At 36.5% G+C, this 22,894-nt stretch overlaps 1 protein-coding gene across 4 annotated transcripts in view; it reads right to left on the reverse strand.

Moving 5' to 3' along the window:
- DIAPH2 (diaphanous related formin 2) overlaps window positions 1-22,894 on the reverse strand; it is a 194,115-nt gene that overhangs the window by 58,463 nt on the left and 112,758 nt on the right. For all 4 annotated transcript variants that reach the window (XM_069868009.1, XM_069868008.1, XM_069868007.1 and 1 more), the window contains 2 exons: window positions 20,729-20,892; window positions 8,087-8,222 (listed from right to left, as the gene is read on the reverse strand). In XM_069868009.1, the coding sequence (XP_069724110.1) occupies window positions 8,087-8,222; window positions 20,729-20,892 (300 nt within the window). The remainder of the gene's footprint in view (window positions 1-8,086; window positions 8,223-20,728; window positions 20,893-22,894) is intronic.

Here is a 22,894-nt window from a genome sequence, read left to right on the forward strand (position 1 = left end):
TGCAGGAAAATACAGCTGACATTTGGAGGCAAACAGTCACGTTTTTCCCCAGCTCAAAATGTTCAGTATGCACTCGGGAAGGGTTTCAGAAACTAGAAATGTGGTGAGACCAATTTTAGTTTCTTTCTGTAGCCTCTATTGCACCAAGTTTTACCTCAGCCTGCAGTACACCATCATCTATCAAAAAGGCAGGAATAAGCATCTTCCAGTAGATTTTTTCTCAGGATCTTCATGATGACTGCTTTTTCACTTTGCACTAGGAAGGAGACTATTTTGATTAGAACATAAAATCTTCAGTAACTACTGGTGTAGCACTATTGATGGCAAAATGAAACAACAAAATAGCTCAGGGTTTTTAAATTACTTGAGTAAGTTACAACTACAGAAACTGCACTTGACTTGAAGCCACAACAGAGTACAGCCCACGCATCCAAAATACAATCCACCACCTATCTATTCGGTTTCTTCAGTTCGTCTTCATAGCTAAAGTTCCCAGAGGCCCTGGAAATGCTCTTGTATCTGGAGTGCTTTGTCATCTTCCCTTTTACTTGCCTGCACTGGGTACTACAGAAATACCCATGTATTTTACTGGTACGCTTTCATTTTCCAGTAAAGGCAATACCCACATGTGCCTTGCAAGACATCTTGTATTCTTATTACAAATATACTAACTGTAAACTGGTCTAAGGTAATAAAAATGGCACAGCCACTTGGACAAAAGTTTACAGGAACTTGCCAATAAGTTTTACGTAAGTATAGGCCCTTACTGAAAGAGTCTAGTCAGACACCACATTAATTAGCACATGCTGCATCCCTGCCTGCTTCTCCAAATGGTTTCAAAATTATGCTTCTGTTTACTTCTTGTCTAATGCTGTTTTGCTTTGAAATTTTAAGTGCTCTTCACAAGTCTAATGTGTGTCCCATATAAATCTTTTAATAAAACTTTTTATTCATAGTCAGTACTAGAATTTTTAATTGCAATCTATTAACTTCAAAAGGTCAGTTTTCAGTGTCTTTTGTAAAGCGTGTCTGTGCTTTCCTCATGCATTTGCATTTTACTCACTTGCTAAATTCATTTTGCAGGCATACTAGATATCTTGAGGAAGCAGTCTTCCTTGGCATTTTGCACTAGAATATAATCTCATAACAGTTATTTACTTTTTAATTAAAGAAGAACAAGTTAGGACAGTATGACTGATAAGTGAACCTATACCTCGTGTCAGTTTACAAAACAAGGCAAACCCTTGCTTACGTGCCAATTAAGCTCATTGTTTAGGATAACCTGATCTTAAGCTTACATAAAGTTAATAGAATGAGGAAAAAAGAAAAACCAAAAAAAAAAGTGGTTTGTTTTACTCGCAGGTTATTGAAAACAACTTTTGAAACGCGTACACTTTCATTTTTAGAAATGTCACATTGGCCAAGGTCCACTTCAGCAAGAACGTACTTAGTTGAAGTGCATCAGCATTACCCCTGGGGCTTCATTCTGAATGGATTTATGCCCCTTGCAAGTACGACTTTCACTAAAATTAAAAACGTGGGTTACTTAGTAACAAATAGGAAGACGCTGCCTCTATGCAGGAAGGAAAAGATTGTGCAGCTCAAAAAAAATGAAAGAAAAAGTACTATATAATACCTAAACAATCTAATACTTCTGAGTATCTCAGCCACCTCCATGACGCGGGCAACCATTTACTTCCAGAGAGGGCCTGCATTCTCTACAGTCCTCCTTTTATCACTAACATCCCTACAGAAGATTTTGTTGTTGTCCTTGACATCTTGGGCCAGATTTAATTGTTTCAGGGCTTAAGCTTTCCTAGCCTGATCCCAGGCTGCTCAGACAAATTCTCTGTATTCTTTCCGGCTACCTGCCCTTGCTTTCACACTCTGTAGGCTTCTGTTTTGTGTTTGTGTTGGTCCCCGAGTTCCTTGTTCATCCACGCAGGCCTCCTGGACTTTTTGCCTGACTTCCTCTTTGTTGGAATGCATCACTTGTGAGCTGGAAAGAGGTGATCCTTGAATATTAACCAGCTTTTTTGGTGACCCCTCCAGGGCTTTATCCCATTGTACCCTTTCAAGCAGATCCTTGAAGACACCAACGTCTGCTCTCCTGAAGTCCAACGTAGTGAGCTTGCTGTGTGCCCTCCTCCTGTGCTGCTTCAAGGCTCTTGAACTCCACCATTTCATGGACACCGAAGCCAAGGCTTCCCTTGAGCTGCACATTCCACGCCTCCCCTTCTTTGTTGGTGAGAACAATGTCCAGTATAGCACCTGTCAGCTCTTCTACCACTTGGAGAAGACAGCTGTCAAACACATTCCAGGAACCTCCTGGATTGCTTGTGACCTGCTGTATTTTCCTTCCAACAGATCACAGAACCACCAGGTTGGAAAAGACCCACAGGATCATCGAGTCCAACCATTCCTATCAATCACTAAACCATGCCCCTCAGCACCTCATCCACCTGACTTTTAAACACTTCCAGTGAAGGTGACTCAACCACCACCGAGGGCAGCCTGTTCCAGTGCCCAATGACCCTTTACATTAATTTTTTTTCCTGATGTTGGGGTGGTTGAAGTCCCCCAAGAGGACAGAGGCTTGAAAATGTGAGGCTGTGCTAGTGGGTCTTATCTATTTGCTCTATCTGGTCTGCTGGCCAGTAGCAGACCCATATTTTAATGACACCTGTCCATGCCAGCTTCCATATTTCTCCATTATTGTTCCTCCTCCCCTGTTTTTGCTGGTGTGGGAGTTACTGGCTGACTTACCGTGGGCTGTGGGTCCACAGCAGACTACACGTGGAATAAATAACAACAACAACAATAATAATAATACCAGAATTATTATTATTATTATTACTTTATTAAAGCTGTTTTCGTTTCCAACTGGCAAGGTGTTTTTCCTTCTTTCATTTCCCTTTCCACTTTTCCTGAGCAGGGGTGGGGGTGGGGGAAAAGAATCAGGTCCACAACTGCTCACATTTTAGCTGCCAAATTTGACCAGGCCAGGGCTAAACCATGACTACAAAAAATTATTCATCAGACTGTAATTGCTTTATATAACCCTTTCTACCTTTTAGAAGGAAACTTCTGTAGATGCCTTTTCTTATAACGGAGTTAGTAAAAAAGAATTTTTTTTTAATATCTTTTATTGTAGAACATAAATAACTGTATTCCCATATGAAAGAACCTGTTATGCTTCTTCAAATGGCTTAGAGAATTCTTGGCCAGCTCCTGACAGCCCAACCAGTATAACTTCCTTTCTACCACACATTTAATCTGAAAAAAAGGGAAGCAATTAGCTCAGACTAAACTGCTAAACTTCGTTTCTTAGAATGGTACTTCATAATACATATAATTTGAAAAAAAAAAATAAAAATAGGTATTGGAATGTCAAGCATGCTATTTCATGACTTATCCTAATGAGAATGTGCATATAGAAAATTGCCATGACAAATGTCAAGCTGAAACTTATCTATGTCTTTGAATCCTTCCTATGCAACTTCCAAAGTGGCCCTGAAACCTACATGTTTTCCCATGATTAACCAATTTCAAGTGGACAGGGCAAGTATGGAATCTGAATAGAACACACACATTAAAACTTAGCAAAATTTAGAACATGTAGCCTGCAAAATTTCCAACAGGAAATTTACTGTTGACCTTGCTGTGTCACAGGATTTACCTGGAATCTACTCACCAGTCAAGACCTACAGCAACCATGGAAAACTTCACACAACTACACAGAGTATATCGTAACAAAAATTCAGAAGATGGCAAAACCATACAGTTTCAGAACTCATTTATAATCTAGGGCCTAACCTTGTATATTAATATCTTCATTAACACAGCTACCTGCTTTGTTATACCCAATTATTGGGTCTTCAAATCTTCTGCAAAGTTTCCAGATGATAGTTTTCTCATTACTACAGCACTTCATCATCTAAATAGCTATCTTGTTTTTAGCTTTTGATACATCTCTGAAAATACTGTTATGTAGTAAATTCTATAATATTCACAAATAAACACACTTTTTCCGTTGCAGTCTTTTAAAACATGAGATGAAATTTAAAGTTGTAATTCGTTTCTATCTTCCTGTCCATACTCACATCTATATGCATTTCTCTTGATCTGATTTTGACTCATACTAGTAACATTTACAACAATTTTGAAACTCATCTCCACCCCCATTTCCAAGATAGCTTCAAACTCCTGCATAAACAGATCTTAAAAGAATTGAGCAACTCCTCTATGATTACTTTGAAGGAGAAAAAGAAAATCCAAAACTTCACTCTCATTCAACAGACACTGATATTTAAGCATAATGTAAACCTGAACCTTTTTTTTTTCCAGGTGAATATTATATTTCAGAAAGAATGAATCATATTCAAATGGACCCTCAACATCAACATTAAAAGATAATGACTTCCCAGACGAATTGCAGCACTTAGCATCCAGCACCAAAACCTGATCATCTGTAGAATGCAAACAAGCACCATGTTTTATCAGTCCAGGTATCCCGTGTAATCACTACCTAATGCATACATTCAAAAGATTAAGACAACGACTATTACAAAATAGAACATATTTCTTAATAAAACTAGTATAGAAATCTGCAGAAGGAAGAATATGTCTTCCTTTTGTCCTCTAGCATAACCATTGGGAAAGCACGGAACCATTAAAAAACTGTAGCAAAAGTAACTTTGATTTGTATCTAACAACAGCCAATGCAAGTCTAACAACAGCTCAAGGAAACAGAAGGGAATTATTGCTGATACCGGTACATTCCAGTCTGAATAAATAGCACATGAATTCTTATGTAAGAGTACTTGAAATGGAAAAGTAGGAATATCCATCAACCACTAGCAGAGAACTTCATTTCCATTATCTTCATCTGCATTAGGGGAGAACGTTAATATGTCTTCAAAACAATTAATTCAATACTAATTGGGACCGAGGAAGCTCATTCTATCTTTTATCCTAACACTGGTAGTTAAGAGGTGATTTTAATTGCCATAGTAATCAGATATAATGAAGAGCAAAACTGTTTCTGATTAAATAACATTTGCATCAGAATTGCTGTTATATGCTTTTCAGCTCCTAGAAAACTGTCTTCAGTTCTTTTTTCTCTCTTATTCAGATATGCACATGGAAGCAATGCTGTTAGAATTTTGCAGATGTTAAATCAGATGGAAGTCATGAAAGACTACGTATAAATGCATCATAGCCCATTCTGCTACATCCCTCAAAAAAATAAGAAACGCTGCTGCAAAACAGCTATGAAGAACATTCTCTTTCCAAATTGGGTGACTCAGTCTTTAAAACACTGGCACCTCTGAGGTTATTTTATAAGTAGGCATTACCTAGGACAGCTCTTGATTCTGGCCACACTGCAGTTTTTTGCTCTCTCAAGAAACAGATATTCATTGTAATATTTAATTAATACTAATTAATTCTAATCTGGACTCTCCAGTGGCCATGAAAAAAAGTTGTAGCTGTTTAACCCGGTAACAGCAAAACAGTAGTTATTATAGCACACTACAAAGCTGGAAAATGTAGGAACCTTATTCTCTAACCTGAAAGGTTCTCGCAATGCGTTAGAATTATATTCTTGAAGATATAGCTAGAGAAATAACTGAAACAGAGCTAGGTTAAAATACCCTTTGGGTGAAAATCACCTTGTCAAAATGACAGCTTGAGAGGACATCTGCCTTCCTTCTCTAAGTCTTCTGTGTCACATTCACTTAGACAAATTTGCAAACTATTTATATAAGCAGCAATAAGCATACAGAAGTGGCTATATCAAGAAAAAATAGTTATTTGGGAAAGTTAATTGAATAGCAACGCTGTAGAATCCAGTGGGGATGGACCTATTCTATTGCCTCCTACCACAGCAATAGAGTTGTAATATGAAATGGATATTTCAATATATTTAAATATTGGAAAAATATCTTAGAAGTAGTAAGCTAACTTTGTGTCACTGGTTTAGAAACACTGGTTATTTAATGGGAAGTTTCATTGCATTTGACCATGTACAATCATTCACATGTTTTCAGTTTCATTAAAAAAGAAATTTAATGCAAAATTAAATTGTATTTGTTGATAGGATAGCTACAGCCCTTATACACAGATCTATTCACTGACAATTTGATCTAAGTGGGCTTTCCTACTTTTCAAAAGCTAATAACATGTCAGCTTACTTTGTCTTAAGCGGTCGTTAAAACTAATCTCTCGGTATGACTTAAAGCACACCGGTAGAGGGGAGGGTGATGATGGGATTGGATTTTTAGGTTCTTCTAACCCCACTCACAGAAAAGTGACTGTCCATGTTATAAAGGACTTGCTTTATCAGGTGACAGATATTACAGAAAGATCAGTCAAATGCTGAAAGAATAGATTAATAAAGTCTCATTATAGATCTTCATAAACTTAACTTCACAGAAGACAGAAAATGTATTTGCTCATCACTTGCATTCAGATTTTATATTTTGTTTATAGTTAAACTGGAATTATTATTAAACTGTATGAAATTTAAGTCTGTCATCTATACAAAGCAACAGAGTTGTTCGCTAAAACTTAGGCTACACTACGTTCCATGCAGTGTCACTGCCACTTCAAGTAAGGCCAAAAAGAACAGGATTTGTGGTAACACTGCAGAAACCCTCCAAACTAGCCCTAGGGAAGTCATTTTTAAAATAACAGAATCCAATACAAAAACCCAGAAAATCGCTGTGGTTTTGCAGCAAAGTGATGTACACAAACATACGAGAATTTTTAAACAATTCCACATAAATAAATTGGTTTTGACTGGCGAATGTTCCTTGAGGTTTGGCTGTCCACACACAAGTCAGATGAGGCAAGTTTAGTCAAATGCCAGAAAAACTGGCTTTCTAAATGCATGCAAATATATATAATTATCTATCAAGTGGCATCCTGAGTGACAATATTTTTGCACTACTCTTCTGACCAGTACCTTCCCATGGCTCTGTATTCACCTCCAGAGTCATCCTCTTAACTGTTGGAGTGGGTCTGTTTGCCTGGCCTAGTATTTCTCCAGTATTTTTCATCCTTGTATAAACTGACTTAACAGATGCCATGTACATGCCCTTGAAAGGCAGTGTTATTTCAAAACTTAGCCCCCATTTGATCAGTTTCCATCATACTACTAAGCTAGTTTGTCATAATTATGTAGTTTACCACAACATCACCCTTACACAAAGTTAATAGATCACCACATCTTCTATAATGCTCATTATAACCAAAAAAACCAAGCAGCATTTCTCCATGAGTAAATACATACCTGTTAGTCTGTTCAGTGGATAAAAGGACAAGCGTTTTACAGTTTGCTCAGATCAGCGGATTAAAAAACTCATGTAAAATGAGCAAAAAATTGCAGACTCAAGTAATCCCTGCCTCTTGTTTACTTCTGGACTCAAAGAGGTAAAGAGTGAAGCCTGTATTTTACAACCATCTGGAAATCTGCACAGCTTCAATATCAGAGTCACCCGGGACTTCTCCTGCTTTCTTACTTCTCTCTCTCTTAGGGTGGCCTCATGCAAAATAAAATATTCTCACAGCTGATAAGCTCAACACAACGCTTTTTATCATGCTGAAATGTCACTCTGTACTTCGGCTCCAAGCTCATCCACATTTTCCAGCTCCTAATAGGACTGCTGGGAGAACATCCATTATAACATGGAGCCTTCAAGCTTCACAAAAATGACGTTAATTGCTACACTACCTTGATTACAGAGATGTTTACAGAATGAAAGTAACAACAAAGCAAGTAAGCTACTACTTCTTGGAAGTAAATCCATATGAAAAAAATCAATTAACTGCTACAAATGAAAACAAGCCAATAATTCACAACAAAATGCTTTGAAAGGAACATTACAAATATTGAAGTGGCAGATACGAAATTACATGATCAGGTGGGCTAAAAGAAAACAGAATTTTCACTCAAAATAAACCTTGCTGTCAGCTTTCAAAATAGACAGCAAGTAGTTTTCATATTGATTGGGAAGGGCCTTTAGGTTGTTAGTCCTTACATGCTTTTTCTTTTAATAAATCTCTACAAAAAATGATGCCTTACCTTTGTTCATATCAATCAACTGCTGCTTCTTCTTCTGTCGTTCCAGCCTCTCTCGTTCAGCCTTTTCTTTTGCCAATTTGGCTCTCTTTGTCTTCTCCTCCATTTCTCTTCTTTTGTTGTTTTCTTTTAATGCCTCCTGCATTAGATAAAATGAGCATGGGTATCAAAACAAACACACAGACAAACCCTTTTTTTGCACACGTACTATATTTACACCCAAAGGCGGGGTTGGGGGGGAAATAGGAACTGGCACCGAATACTTCAAGCATATACACAAATCTTAGAGGGAACATCACTTACCGTTCTATTTGTACACGAGTGTTATCAAATAATCAGAAGAATGTAAACTGAAATACCTTTGCATTTACGGTGAAAGAAAAACATTTTTAGCAGCAACAAGCTTGTACTTTTTTCCTATTATGCCTGTAAGTCTAGCTTAAACCTGTAAGTTGCTGTTAGGAAAGATGGGTGGGGATGAAGGCAAGGCATACAGTTCCTCTCTACCAATCCTACTTCAGCCTTCTCACCTGCTCCAGTGTGGGTCCTCCCTGCAGGACCTGCAGTCCTTCAGGATACACCTGCTTCGGTATGGGCCTTGGAGCACCTCCTCCCATCCTCTCTGGGCCTGGTGCTCTCAGGGCTTTCTCTCACTTCTCCCTGCTATGCACCATTTTGCCCTCTATTAAATAGGTTTCTGCACAGGCACCACCAGCTTCTCGGCTGGGCTCGGCTGCACCCTGTGCTAGGGCTCTTGCAGAGCAGACTGCAACTGGCCATGTGCCTCTCCTCGCAGAGGCTCCGGCAGCCCTTGCTGCCAGCACCCACACGTGGAAACACCAATTCTTTGCACAAATCCTTCGTAACTCCTATTACATTGCCTGCCCTCTCACAAAAAAAGAAATATCTGAATTCCCTTAAGCTGTTCCCCAAGATCCTGAATTTCTCCTTAGTTTCGCCTTTTCTAAGACTCATTTATCATGAAGAAACTCACTGAAATCCATCATGATGGAATTTCACCTAATGTCACAGACAGACATGATAAATGTTAGGAATAATTTTCTTATTTATGTTCACTACAGCTGCAAATGTATTGCTCCCTTTCTTCTCTAACTCACAGTATACAATATCCTCTGCCTACAAGAACTGCAGTTCTGGGCTTCAGGTGTCTCTGGGAGTCCCAACATGTTATGTCCAAAGAATATGCTGTATCCAAAAATGTCCAGACTAAACACAGCACGTGCTCATTAATGATGTTTCAGCTTAAAAAGCAGAATAGCCAATACTTACTAAGCCCAGGGTGTAAGATAAATGATCTCCATGTCAACGTTTACCTCATTTCCTATGCAATTCAATCATTCCTTAAAAACTAGGAAAACAACACATGTTCACAAATACGAACAAAGAAAACAATATTTTACAGATGTCTCTCTAAATATCCACAACAGTTATTATTTCACAAGAAAGATTCCCTTAGGAGATTTGGGGTAGACACATATTACACGGTCCAATATATTCCTCAGAAATGACATTTCAGAAGTTAATAAATGAAGATGACTATTCGCCTTGCTGCATAAATGTTAGAGAGGAATTATGGATGACAACTGTCTCTTCCAAAAGGAACTTACATCTAAAGGTAACCTCAAGTGTTAAGATTTATTTAAATTATATCAGTATTTGGTAATCTGAGACACCTGAATGCCCCTAATTAATTCATTCAAGCAAGGGAAAGCATATTTTAGTGTGCATATACCACTTCAACAGTATACTGAGGTAAAATATTACATATAGCCCTTTCTGTAACAGCCGATACTCTCTTGCAGAGATGCTGGATATCACAGTTACCGGTGATGTTACTTGTAGACGCACTTGAAAATTGGACCAAGAACTGCATTTGCTGTATGATCACATAAACCAATTGCAATGAGAAACACCTTTTCTTTCAGAAAATAGAAGAGAATTAGAAGAGAAAAATCAATGTTTTATCCTTTTTGTTTTGGACAGTTCTGTCTCTGTACATTCAATCACACTTGACAGAGATTTCATTTTCCTGTAACTTCACAGGCTGTAATGAAAGTGAATGCCCAAAATCTTATGAGAGAAAACAAATAAGAAATGTCATACCTGAACTAGCAGCCCACTAGCCACTGACATACTATGATTAGATCATAGTTTCTGTCACGTTTTTGGAACAAGACTACAGTAGAATGAACTAAACAAGACCAAAAGTTATTCTACCAAAATACTGCTAACTGTGCAAGAGTGCCTATCTTCATCTACCTACACCCATCCTTTCGTATACATGTGGACGTACATACAAACAAAAATAAAGAAACCCCACCACTCTAATTCACGTAGGACAGGAAGTGCAAAGGTGGGTCTGTCCTTTATTTATTCAAAACGCACATTTCCTAGTATTTTACATTCTTCCATGATATAAATGCCTTAGAGCATCTTCACATATAGTCGCCCATGGATCATAAAGGAAGAGTAAGGGACAGCACATAAAAACCCACTAAGTGCCAAGCTGAAATAACAGTTTTCTCCAAATAACCTGTTCCTACAAGAGGTACAGATTGCAGCACTCAACATCCAGCACTTCCTGCAGCAGTCAAACTGGACACTCTGCAAGGCAGGAGAAAGAAACCCCCAGCAGGCCATTATGTCAACACGCCTCTCAAGCCTTTGGTTGCTAGACTGGCCATTTCAGAACTAACAACCCAGTGCAGCACTGCACACATACAGCTTCATGAGCATGTCCATAACAACACAAAAGGGTTACTCTACAGAAAAAGAACATTTTACCAGTGCTTAGCTTTGCTGCAGCACTCCAGTAACTGCTTGGTAAAAGCCCTAGAATTTCCAGTTACTGGGAAACATTCAAGGTCAGGTTGGATGGTGCTCTGAGAAACCAGATGGAATGGAAGATGCTCCTGCTCACTGCAGGGGAGTTGCACTTGACAGCCTTTAGAGGTTCCTTTCTATTCATAGAAACCATTCAATGATTCTACAATCTCCAATTCTCTTAAATCTCTTAACCACCTAAACAATTTTATGCCACATTCCTTGAAATCTAACATATCTTTCCATCTACATACCGATTCAAACTGAATTTCGGGAAACAAGGAACAAGGATGATCTATTTGAATCTTTACCATCATTTAGTGTATGGAAACCCTTTCCTTCATGATATAGATCAGAACCAAACCACCTGGTATATACTTATTACTCTATCAGGCAGTCTGACTCAACCATTTCATATTTTCTATGTCACTTAAAACCGTACTTTTAGTCAGAGTTGGATGAAAGCCTAAAATAATCTGAAAAAATATACTTCCAGATGTTTTCAAGTTATGTGTTGAAAGCAAAATAAATATATATTTATCTGTATTTATAAACATACTTTCTATTTGAATTAATACTGCTAACAAATTTGATCATAGTTTTTCAAAGCTCATTGAAGATGACTATGAATAAAGATAAAGAGAATTTTGACTCAGATTTGCTCTGCTTGAATTACACCACCAGTCTTTTAAGTTTCCTTTCCTACAGTTTTCCAGGCTCCTGAGTTTCAGGGCACTTCTTTCCATACAGAACAGTGCTATTTCAGATTATCAGCTTATTTTTAAGTACCAAATGTCAGCGACACCCTTTCTGTGCAGGCTGGCAGGCTAAAGTACCTAATCATTAAAAGGCAGAGATCAGTTTGAATACTGAAAACCAATAGAGGGGGGATAAAAGCCCAGCAGTTTCGTAACTGCAATGTAGCTCAACAGTGACAAAGAATATACTGGTATTCGTGGGTATACACTACACAGCTACATTTATTCCCCAATTAAAGGATAAAAACAAACTAATATAACAGTTACAAATAAGACAAATGTCACAAAGCAAGAAGCAATTCACAGTTAAGAATAAAAGCCTTCCCAACAGTTTTGGAAAATATTTTGAAACGTATTTATCTAGACACTGTCTTTTCAAAACATGTAAGTGCATGCAAGAACTGAAATAATTTTCCAGCGAATCTCAACAGACTAAAATATTTTAATGCACACAACCCCTTTTTTGATGTGTTATTCATGACCCTCTGTATTTTTGGTTTGCACATAACAGCATGCAGTTCTACTAATTCAACTGTAAATTAAAAGTTACAGAAACTTGGAGTGTGGGTTTGTTAGGTTTTTTAAAATAAAAACAAACGCAAATTATTGGCTCTCCTAGCAGAGAAACAGATTCAGAAAGGAATATTATCACTCGTTAAGGGAGGTGGTTGAAGGAGCACATAGCTTGATGTTCCCCTTGTGTTTATTAGCATTCACTGAAGTAAGGCTCTTGTATACAGTGCTGCCAGTTTATAGCTTGGCTTCCTTAAAAAGCAAATAAAAAATTCATGTATCACTTGCATTCTATACATATCTTAATTTTTGACAGACAAACAGATATTCACTCACCAACATATTTGTAAAAAGACTCTCAAAGGCAAATTATTAAAAACAGGAAGAAAGAAAAGAAACTGTAATGCACAAATCTCCTTGGATATTAAAGATGCAGTTGGCTGCAAGGCAGTCATGGACCAAAAATGAGCACTGCCTGTGATCCCATAGGCCTTCCCTAAATTTGCCTTGCAACTGCAAAATACATGAACTTAAGTTCCAGGGAAAAAAAAAAAAATCCTTTTCATTCATCAATCATTAGAACAATGAATGCAGATTAACTGGAAATTAATCTACAGAAGTAAAAAGAGTAAAAATACAGCAGATTGAGCAGTCAGTTAACATGTAAAAGACCTTTCATGAGTATTCCTTGGAGGATAACATTCAAACACATTGTTATCCTTATGAAAACAACAGAAAAGAGATGCAATGAGGTGGCATTTAACAAGTGCAGACAAAGTGAATTTCCTGATGGGTGGCCATAAAGCACAGTAAGTAGAAAAGACTGTTTGGGGTGCTGCCCCACGGTGCATGAATCGGGGCCATCACATCTGAAGTGAAAAGTCTTCAGTGAGCCACTACAGCCCAAGGTTTTTGGCTAGCGTAACTACTGTTGAATATTCAGGTAGGGAGAAGGGTTTTGCTGACAGCTTATCAGCTGCATTGCAAAAACATTAAAAACTTGTCTTAAAGGGTAAGGCAGAAGAGGTTTTCAGTGGTTACTGTACAGTTTAAGTCTATCAATGAAAAACTACATTGTACGTCTAGATTACTTAACAGTATAAGTTTGAAGAATCACTAAATAGCCCGCAAGTGGACAAATTTGGGATTGTTTCAATAGCTTCTTTAACACAATACTTGGATACCACAACAAATAAACATGCCTAATTCACGTTATTCCTAAATGGGACAGAGTTGAAACACCTACTGACACACTATCAAAACTCACAGAATCATAGAATAGTTTGGGTTGGAAGGCATCTTAAAGATCACCTAGTTCCAACACCCAACTCTGTTATTTTCATTACAAACAAAATTAAAAAACAAATGTAACAGGAATATATGAAATATGTTAGCTGCTTTGGGTACAATGTGAGCAGAGAAACTAGGGCCCACAGCAGATGAATTGTTGCTTTGTTCCAAAAGAGATCTTTCTGGATCAAAGAAAAGAAAAGTCAATAGGTCGCCATCATCATGAAAGCATAACCCTTTAATTTTTTTTAACACAAATTCAATCTACCTAAGCTATATCTCTAAAATCTATTCCTGCCAAAGCCTAAATCCAGTAGACGAAGTGTTCTGGGTTTTCTTCCCAAATATCAGGATCCTGACTATGAAGCACTGAAAGGTTTCCAAGTTTCTGGCTAGAAATTCTCAACAAATTTTAATAAAAGCTATAAGATTTAAACACAAAGCAGGGTATATGGATATAAAGTATTAAAATAAAGTAAAACTTCCTGGGTTTGTAAGATTTTGCGTGCATCTTTCAAGACAGGGCTGATGGACTATCAGAATAAAGTGCTCTAGAGGTTGTGTGGCATTACACTCCAAAGAAACAATGAATGTGTACACAGCCCAATATTGAAGGGATATGCTTATTGATCTGTAATATTTTTCTTCAGATTTCTTACATCTTCCTTCAAGCTTCATATTATATTTTGACAGGATAATCCAATTCTATGTGCTTGCTTTGGATTTTCCTAAACATGATAAACAAGCAAATATAAACATAAGGAAGTGAATGAGCTATAATTTACTACACCATCAGCAAGCTAATTGAAGATGCAATAATGCAGTGATCAATCTGAAATCACAATTAAGACAAACATGAATTCAAATTATCAAATTATCTTAATGTGAACAAACAGAATGATGAGTCTAAGAATATATGAAACACCCATGCAGAGACCTCAGGAAGAGAAGTCAAATTGCTCCTAACTCATTATAGCTTTTTAGAAATATATTAGGTGCAGACATAAGCATCTACAGCCTGTAAACATCTTGTACGGAAGGGTCTCTTTTAGATTTAGAACCTTGCAAAAGGACGTAATAATATCTACTGGTTTGCAGGAAGTTTTAAACATGAGGGTTATGTTAACAGCTTAACTACTGAGATAGTCGAAATCCAAAACTACATCTGGTTTTCAGAGTGGAATGAGGATTCTAAATCCTCATTTAAAAACTCTGAGTTTCCTACATAATGCCTGGGAATGATGACATTACCCAGTCAGACTCACTGCCACTAGCACTGAATGGATAGTCTGTATAGAACTATCAAATTGAACATTCTAAAGAAAACTTTTTAATCCTGTTCTTTTTCAATTATGAAACTTAACTCTGTAGTTTCCTCTAGGGTAAGAGCAATCATGCTGCCACAGAAACAAATCAGACTTGTAGGAAACAAATCACAACCACGTCTATGCTGCCTGGTATTTCTCACTTGCTTACCTTTAAGCAACAACACCTCACAAACTAACACCTCATCACTCTATTTCAGTTTCATTTTTTTTATTATTGTCTATTTTTACATCTTTTGATTATCTTCCAAGTGAAACGTCATCCTTACCTTTCATATCATGGCATAGCTACTTATCTAGCAGTACTAAGAGCTTGTTAATGAAGTTGATAAGTTACTGCTCCTATGTGAATTCTTACGTAAAAATTTTCCTACACATAATTCCTGATTTGTTCAGTATCATGATTTAAAACAAACAGTTCTCCTCAGCACTAGCTGGATGTAGGCACTCAGATGAGACTTTAGAGACAGTACAAAAGGATCTTTGTGTGGGTTTTTGGAGCAGGGGAAAGAAGGCTTTGCTATATACTGCCTGTTAATAAGGACAATGTTTCACTTTTGATATTACCTCTTGGGAAATTTCATTGGAGAAAATACTTCTTGCTCATTATTCTTTATTTTTTTCCATAGCTTCCTGCTTGCTAGAAACTGTTGTCTTTCAGACTACATTAAAGAACTCTTACTTTATAGGCATAAGGGAGAAGCTGTATTCCCAAACAAATAACCAGGGAAAACAATGAATAAATACAGCCTTTCTTTTAAACCACTCCTGAATTACAAACCCAGTTCATGAGTTTGAGAGTTGGGAATTTAGCTTGACTACACATAACTTTTCATAGTAAATCATGCATTTATTATGGATTAATTTATGTATTGTATATTCATTGGTTTATATTATGGTAGCCAATGACCTGCTGTACCCAAGGGACATTTCAAAAAAAGCCACAGAAAAACCATTCCTGAGTCATGAAGTCTTAAATTTGCCTGGAAGCAAGTTACAAGTAAACAAATAGGCCTTACAGGTACATTTATACTGCATCCACAGTGGTGAAAGCTTTTTCACATGAAGGCAACACATTAGATGTTTTGTCTCCTGCCTGGTACAGGGCACGAATCTTATAAACTCCTGGAAGATCAGGGTAGTGGTCATCCGATAAAAAGTACTAGCTTACTGATCATTTAATGTCTTATCATTCTGGGGGGATTTTCACATTCTGGATCTTGTATTACAGGGTTATTGTAAAAGATCCAAGCCACAGAGAAATCGTCAATCAGTAGTCTGTATTGATACAAAAGGGCAGTTTATTTCATAGGTCTTGTACAAGAACACATTTCATACCGTCACTTCAGTTACTCATGTCTGCTTAAATATTTACTTACATGAGAATACAACCCTTTCTCCACAAGAGAGAGAAAAGAATAAGATGGTACCTTGTTTCAGGTAACTAATTAATTATTATTTGTAAGAGCCTGAAACTATATCAAACTAAACGTTCCAGGTTGCAATCAAGAACAATCAAAATTTGTGTTTACTACCAATGGAAGAAAGGACTAAAAAACCGAAAAACATTTCTTCTTCAAAATAGTCCCAAATGAAAGGTATTATTATTCAGTGGCTCTAATATTTTAACTGCAAACAGGGGAAAAGTACCCCACCAAAAACCTCCTTCAACTTATTGCTACTTTTGATTCAATTTCTCTGTAATCATCAGCTCCAAGAGAGGAATAAATATACTTTTTTTTTTTTTCCCCCCTGGGCTTGATTTTGAATCGTGTTCCATTTGCTAAGGAAAGTCATGCTGAAGTGCTTTACTTATTTCTTGTGATATGCCTTGACTACACTGATATTATCAAGACATACCTAGCCATAAAATCAAAGAAATAAACACAGACAGAAGTGACAAGTACCAGAAAAAATCTAGTTAAAAACTCATTTCAAAGGTTTAAATAGTCTACCTAATCCTAGGACAAAACAGAGAAATAAACTAAAAAAAACCCGACTGAGTAGGAAGAAGCAGTAAAGCCATGAGGGGTAAGATTACTAACTGTAAATGGTAGAGCGGAAAAGTGATGCAAACTATTTCATTGTCTCAATAAAGCCCTGGCTCTAATTACGTTTCTGCAAAATGGTTAGAGAAGCCTGGGGACAAAATGAGAGCAGATATGGAATAATAAGTAAATAAACAAATTGTTTCTTCTTTCTGCATCTCTGGTTGATTCATCACATTTGAGCTCAGTGAGCCGAAATGGCTCACAAGGAATATTTGGTTAGATGATCTGTCAGAGGTGCTGTAAACTTATTCGGCTATTTGCAATCATACAACACGCAATTTTTTGTGGTGTCACTTAAGACTGTAAATTCCTAACTACACACTGCAATGTTTCTCCTCCTAACACCACAGAACAGCACAAAATAATGCTTACTCTCCTTTGGATGTTGATAAAAAATAAGAACAAAAGACTAATTCGGTACTTGACTGGAAACTTCTATCTCCGGACAGTTCTAAAGACATAAAATAACAACAAAACATCCACAAATAAGTCAATTTCTGGGGTAATTGTCTATTGCTGGTAAAGTAGAGAAAGTTCCAAGGGCAATCAATATGTCTCTCAAAGAAACTGAGAAAGGTCAGTTACTGCATCAGCTCACACCGCCTACCCATAATTTCCTTTCTCCTGTTGTTTTGGGATAACAGAATAACAACTTATTTATATAGCAAATTTTGCTGGAAAACAACTTGAAGAACAACTACGGAGCCCTCAAAGGAATACCACTGTATTGCTGCTACATTTTTATCGGAAGAATGAAGGATGAAAATACAACATTGACTGTTCCAGAAATAGTTTCTCTCATCTACTCTACATCTTGTCATTCGTGGTGCATGTATTAAATACTAATTCTGTCCAGCTTGCAAAAGACAAGCAGTTAGAAAAGATGAGGCATGCGTATTGTTTACTTGTTTCAAGTCATAAAAACGGGCATTATTTTCTATTCACTGTACGGCACTTCCTCTAATGATTGTCAAAAGTCTTTAACATAAGTTTTCAAAAGACCAGCTGTTTCCTTAACATTAGGAGTTTGATATGAGCATAAGGCAAACATCTATCAACCTCCAAACATATTTTTATATATATGTACACATACACACACAGACACAGAAAATTTTCTGTGTGACCTGAGGACATGCAATTAAGAATATATTTCTGATTTAATTCTTTTGGATTAATCTTTTAAAACATTCATATCTATTCTAACTTTTTCAAATACAGTAGCTGAATTGCGTGCTTCTGTAACACAAGATGATCTCTTTAGTTGCAAGTAAATGAAATTAAAATTCTCATTACAATAAACCTCAGCATTCTTGCTTTTACAAAGCGAAACCATTGCAGAATCACAGGTTATGCAGAGAGAAATGTAAGTAATAGCTGTTGTACAAAGGTAGTAGAAGAATCTAGGGAATGTGTATTTGGAAATGCTGTAAATTCTCAGTCTCTTCTGTTTGTTCCTGTATTCTTTTAAGTAGTTATCACTTCTTTTACAGTAAATTCCACAGATTCAGTGAGTTTCAGCATCTTTTGCTTTCAGTACACTTCTAACAAGCACCAAAAATGTTACAGAAAAAAACCCCAACCTAATTACTTTCAGAAATGTTTTCTTTACTTAAAAAAAAAAAGACTGTTCAGTGAACTTTTAATGTTTGCCCTAGGATTCCCCAAGTGTCTAGAAGAAATTAAATCCCTAAACAAGAACATTTATGACACTACACTGCGCAAGGCTCTGCTCTAGTGGATAAAATAAGTAAAAAAATTATCAAAAACACTAATTACAATTACTTCTGCTACTACTCGTATATCTCTGAGCAACTGAATTGACTGAGGCATAAATGCTGCTGAGGAAAAAAAGTGTCTCCTTAAACTACATAAGTCTCAGATTTTCACTTCTTTTACAGTGAAGCATTACTATTTAAATTAGTATGCATCTTACATATGGTCCAAGTTAATTTCCTTATTTAGTAACTTCTTTTAAGAAAAGGCTTAGAAGATAAAAGGACAGATGAAAATTTTAAAGACCATAGCATCACATGTATATAATTAACTATCTAAACCAACATGCAGCATTAGAACAGTATCCAAGCAAATTACTTCATCCGCTATCTAAAACTAAGGCAAAGCAAGAAATTAGCCCTGCTTCTCTGGAAACTCAGAAAAACTATTTGTGGTGTGTCTTTGCTATTTGGGACGTTAAGTGTAATATTCCAAACTTGACAGTTCTGTCTTGATAAACTAGATTAATTTACAGAGACTAAGTCTTCAGTATAATTTTCTGCCCCATGAAAGCATTTAATTGCAATTCGTTATTAGGTAAAACACACAAATATCCTAGAAAGGACTGACCATACATGGGTTTGTAGAAACTCTAGAGGAAGAAAGGCCCCTGAAACACCTGGTGGATCGTGAACTTTGCTAGAAGTAGTAGAAGTTTCCATCTATAGTGATTTCCTCTTAACACCGAAAGCACTTCAAGTTAATTAGAAAATAAGACAATTATGTCTTGCAATGCACTAATGCCCCTTCCATGGTATTACTCAGTTACTCCAAAGCAATACGTGAAGCTCTTAGAAATATTCTCCTTGGAAATTCAATTATGACTATTGAAGAACAGCAGTGCACCAGCCAGATATTTAGTAAGTCAAAATGAAAGAAAGTAAAAGTAAGCAAGTAGAAATATGGTCATTCCAATACCCCTTCCAGAAAATATTTGCCTGATAGGTCCTATCACTGTCACAGCAGTCAAAATACGTACTTGAGGATAGATTTTCATCATAATATTTGGATATTGATAGCCTGAATCCATTTCAAGTAACTACAACAGAGGAGACGTCCAAATTAATTGAAAATGTAAGCCTTGTATTTCTGAAAAAGTAAACCCACTGAAATATCTCATGACAACTATTCCTATTCTTGACAAGTCTTAACGCATGTGTTGGCGTACTTACTAATTATAAAATAATTGCCAATTTGCTTATGGGAAAAAAAAAACCACAGCCAATTTAAAATGAATAGTTAAATATAATGTAGTAGAAGTTTTCCAATAAAGTAAATTTGGCGTGAAAATAATGTTTTAAAGTAGTTATTTCCTCCATCACACTGAACCTGAAAGACCTTAGGGCTGGGCAATAACTAAAGCCAGCTATTGGCAATAGACAGATTAGTGAGCCACAGCTGTATGGTAAACAGTGGCATTTCCAAGTGATGTTAATACACTGTAAGGCTACAACATTGTTGACATTCTAGGCATCTGTTTTCCCTGTATATTTCCTATGATGCCGCTAATTATGGCTCCCAGATAGCAACAAGAAAAGATGACATTAAACCCATTAAAAAACATATTTGTTTAAAAAGAAATTCTTAAATTCCTTCATAAAAAAAGCCATACCCTGACATCAACCACACTCGATGACTGCAAATCGTAATATAAGCATCTAAGTGAACTTCATGAGTTCTGCCAGCAATACAGAGCTCATCTTGAAAGTGTCGGCCTTAGCATCATTAAGGCATCAGCCAGATTCTAACACAACATGATTGCAGACACATCCATTTAGGTCGATTTTAACGTATTTTTTAGTATCACGCCCGTTTGTTGTGTATCAACCAATAGGAAACTGCTTTAAGAGAGGAAAAATATCTCCTATTATCCATATGTCGCAACCACATTGACAGTTGAGTTTGCAAGTTACAAACTGGAGGATGATAGCTATCAGTGACCAAAATCTAAATAATTCTGGAAATATCCATTCGATTTCCTGCCATAGAAGAAAACGTACAATTAACTATAACATGAGAAATAGAGAAAAGGAAAAAATTGGGAGAAAGGAGAAAAAATAATACATATAAAGTTTTGCAGACGTTACTCACCAAAAACAGAGTTCTGAAGTTGCTCAGATCACCAAAGAATTCTTCTATGCTTATTGCTTTGGGATCAAAGGTAAAGTACTCTCCCAAATTTTCATACAATTTAGTCATGTTGTTGTGCATGTTGGACAATTTCTCGTATTGCTCTCGGGCACTCTCAGCAAAGCTGTAAGGTTTTGTCAAGGAAAGTGATTCAAATATAATTCAATCTAAATGCATTAAAAAAAAAAAGGAAACCCGGAACAAAGGTTAGTTAGAACTGAAAATTTGCTAATGCTGTCCTGCTTTCAAATATGACATTTTTAGGTATTAATCTTTACATGTTTGCAAGTTCATACCAACCTGAGCTGGTGGCACTACACTTGTCCATTGAATGATCCCTTTCTAAGAGTGAAGATATGCCACTATTAGACTATACAACTGACTTAATAAAATTTCCAATATCCTGGACATTTTTCTTCTAATAAACGATTAATTTTTTATAATGCATTCTATGAAAAGACACTCTGAAAATAAGCTTGCGGTGAACGTGACTACCATGCCCCACTCTGTTGAAGCAATGTCATTTCCCCCGTATCATATTCATATATTTTACATGTAAAACCTGCACTGTGCCTGTCAATGACAAAATGATACAGTAAGTCATCTAACTTCCTTGGCCTTTTATTATAGATCGGTCTTCTTTGTGGATTCTTTAGTCACAGAGCTCAGCACAGGCCTCAATGCTTCCCATACTAGGCACCCTTATTTGTGGCACGCTCTCAACTATGTAATTTTACAGAACTTATAAAAACAAAGCATACACCCACCTGCTCCAGTTAAGTGACACAAACAGCCTTGAAAAATTACTAGTCAGAAAACCACCACGGAGCAACAGTGTGGGTTTTTTCCATTAGGAAGTATGGAAGTCTAGAAATGAAACTGAGATTGACTTCCATCCCAGCAGACATCATTAAAAGTTTGGCAAAATCTTTTAAATAGAAAAATGTGGTGCTTTTTTCCCCTATATGAAAAAAATATATTTTTGGAACAATTTATTTGCAAATAGAAAAAGTGTGTAAGCTACTAAGGGAAATATTAGTTTGCCTTGAAGCAACTAAGTTTCATTCACTCTGCTGTTTTCTTCTGTTGCAGTTGTTTATATCCACAAAGATACAAAGTCCCAAATCACTGTTAAAAAAGCAGCTAGTACACAATTAAACTAGTTCTGCTGATACTGAATTGTAGCTGATGAAAGTGTTGTGCTGTACATATCAAAACCCAAGAACAAAAGACACAAGTTATTCCCTCAACTACAAAAATCATGCAGCCTGGCTCCCTGTGGCTTTTACTTGTAACAACACTCTTCCATGCGGATTCTGATTCTTAATACAGCAGAGCTCATGCTGCAACCTTTCCCCATACTGAAGTCTCTACTTAGAGATACTGAGTAATTACGAAAAGTGATACTAGCAGTCTCAAAGATCCCCATCTCTCTGCAAAACAACAAACAACCTGGAAACTAATTGGAAAGGAGACATTCAGGGAAACTATATAAACCATTCAGTTTTGAGATTAGACTAAACTTAAAAAATTATTCTCAGAATATAGTAAATAAATAGCAGAATAAAGAAAGGAAATTCAGGTTGATAGTCAACTCCTAACATTCCTGTAGCGTTCAGATACTGTTGAGTACTACAAAGGCTGTAATTTTATAACCTACATACAGGATTAACAAGGCTGAAAATATCCTCCACTGGAATGTTTCCTAATGTTTCACTGGGATTTTCCTGCTGTAATAGGAGGGTACACAAATAGTAATTTTAAAATTGGTTCTTATAAGTATGATCAAAACCTTCACATAGTGTAAACTTTCATCCTAAAAAAACTTATTTTTCAAGGAATTCTCTCTTTTTCATTAAACCCTCAGCAGTATAAAGGAAAGCTGTATTGTTTTGTTAGCTTATAACGTCCATTTACAATGGGAAAAAACCCTTACAAAATGATGGATCCTGGTATATAAATAGAGAGATTTTGAGACAGTAATATCTACTTATATAGTTTCATATCATTACAAACCTATTATACCGGTAATACCTATATTTTCAGTATATTGAAATTAAGTTTAACCTGCTTGGTTAGAATTTCAAGCTTGGGCTGTTGAATTGCTCATCTTAATACAAGACAAAC

The sequence above is a fragment of the Phaenicophaeus curvirostris genome, chromosome 13 (genome assembly GCF_032191515.1).
Source record: "Phaenicophaeus curvirostris isolate KB17595 chromosome 13, BPBGC_Pcur_1.0, whole genome shotgun sequence".
Lineage (NCBI taxonomy): Eukaryota > Metazoa > Chordata > Aves > Cuculiformes > Cuculidae > Phaenicophaeus > Phaenicophaeus curvirostris.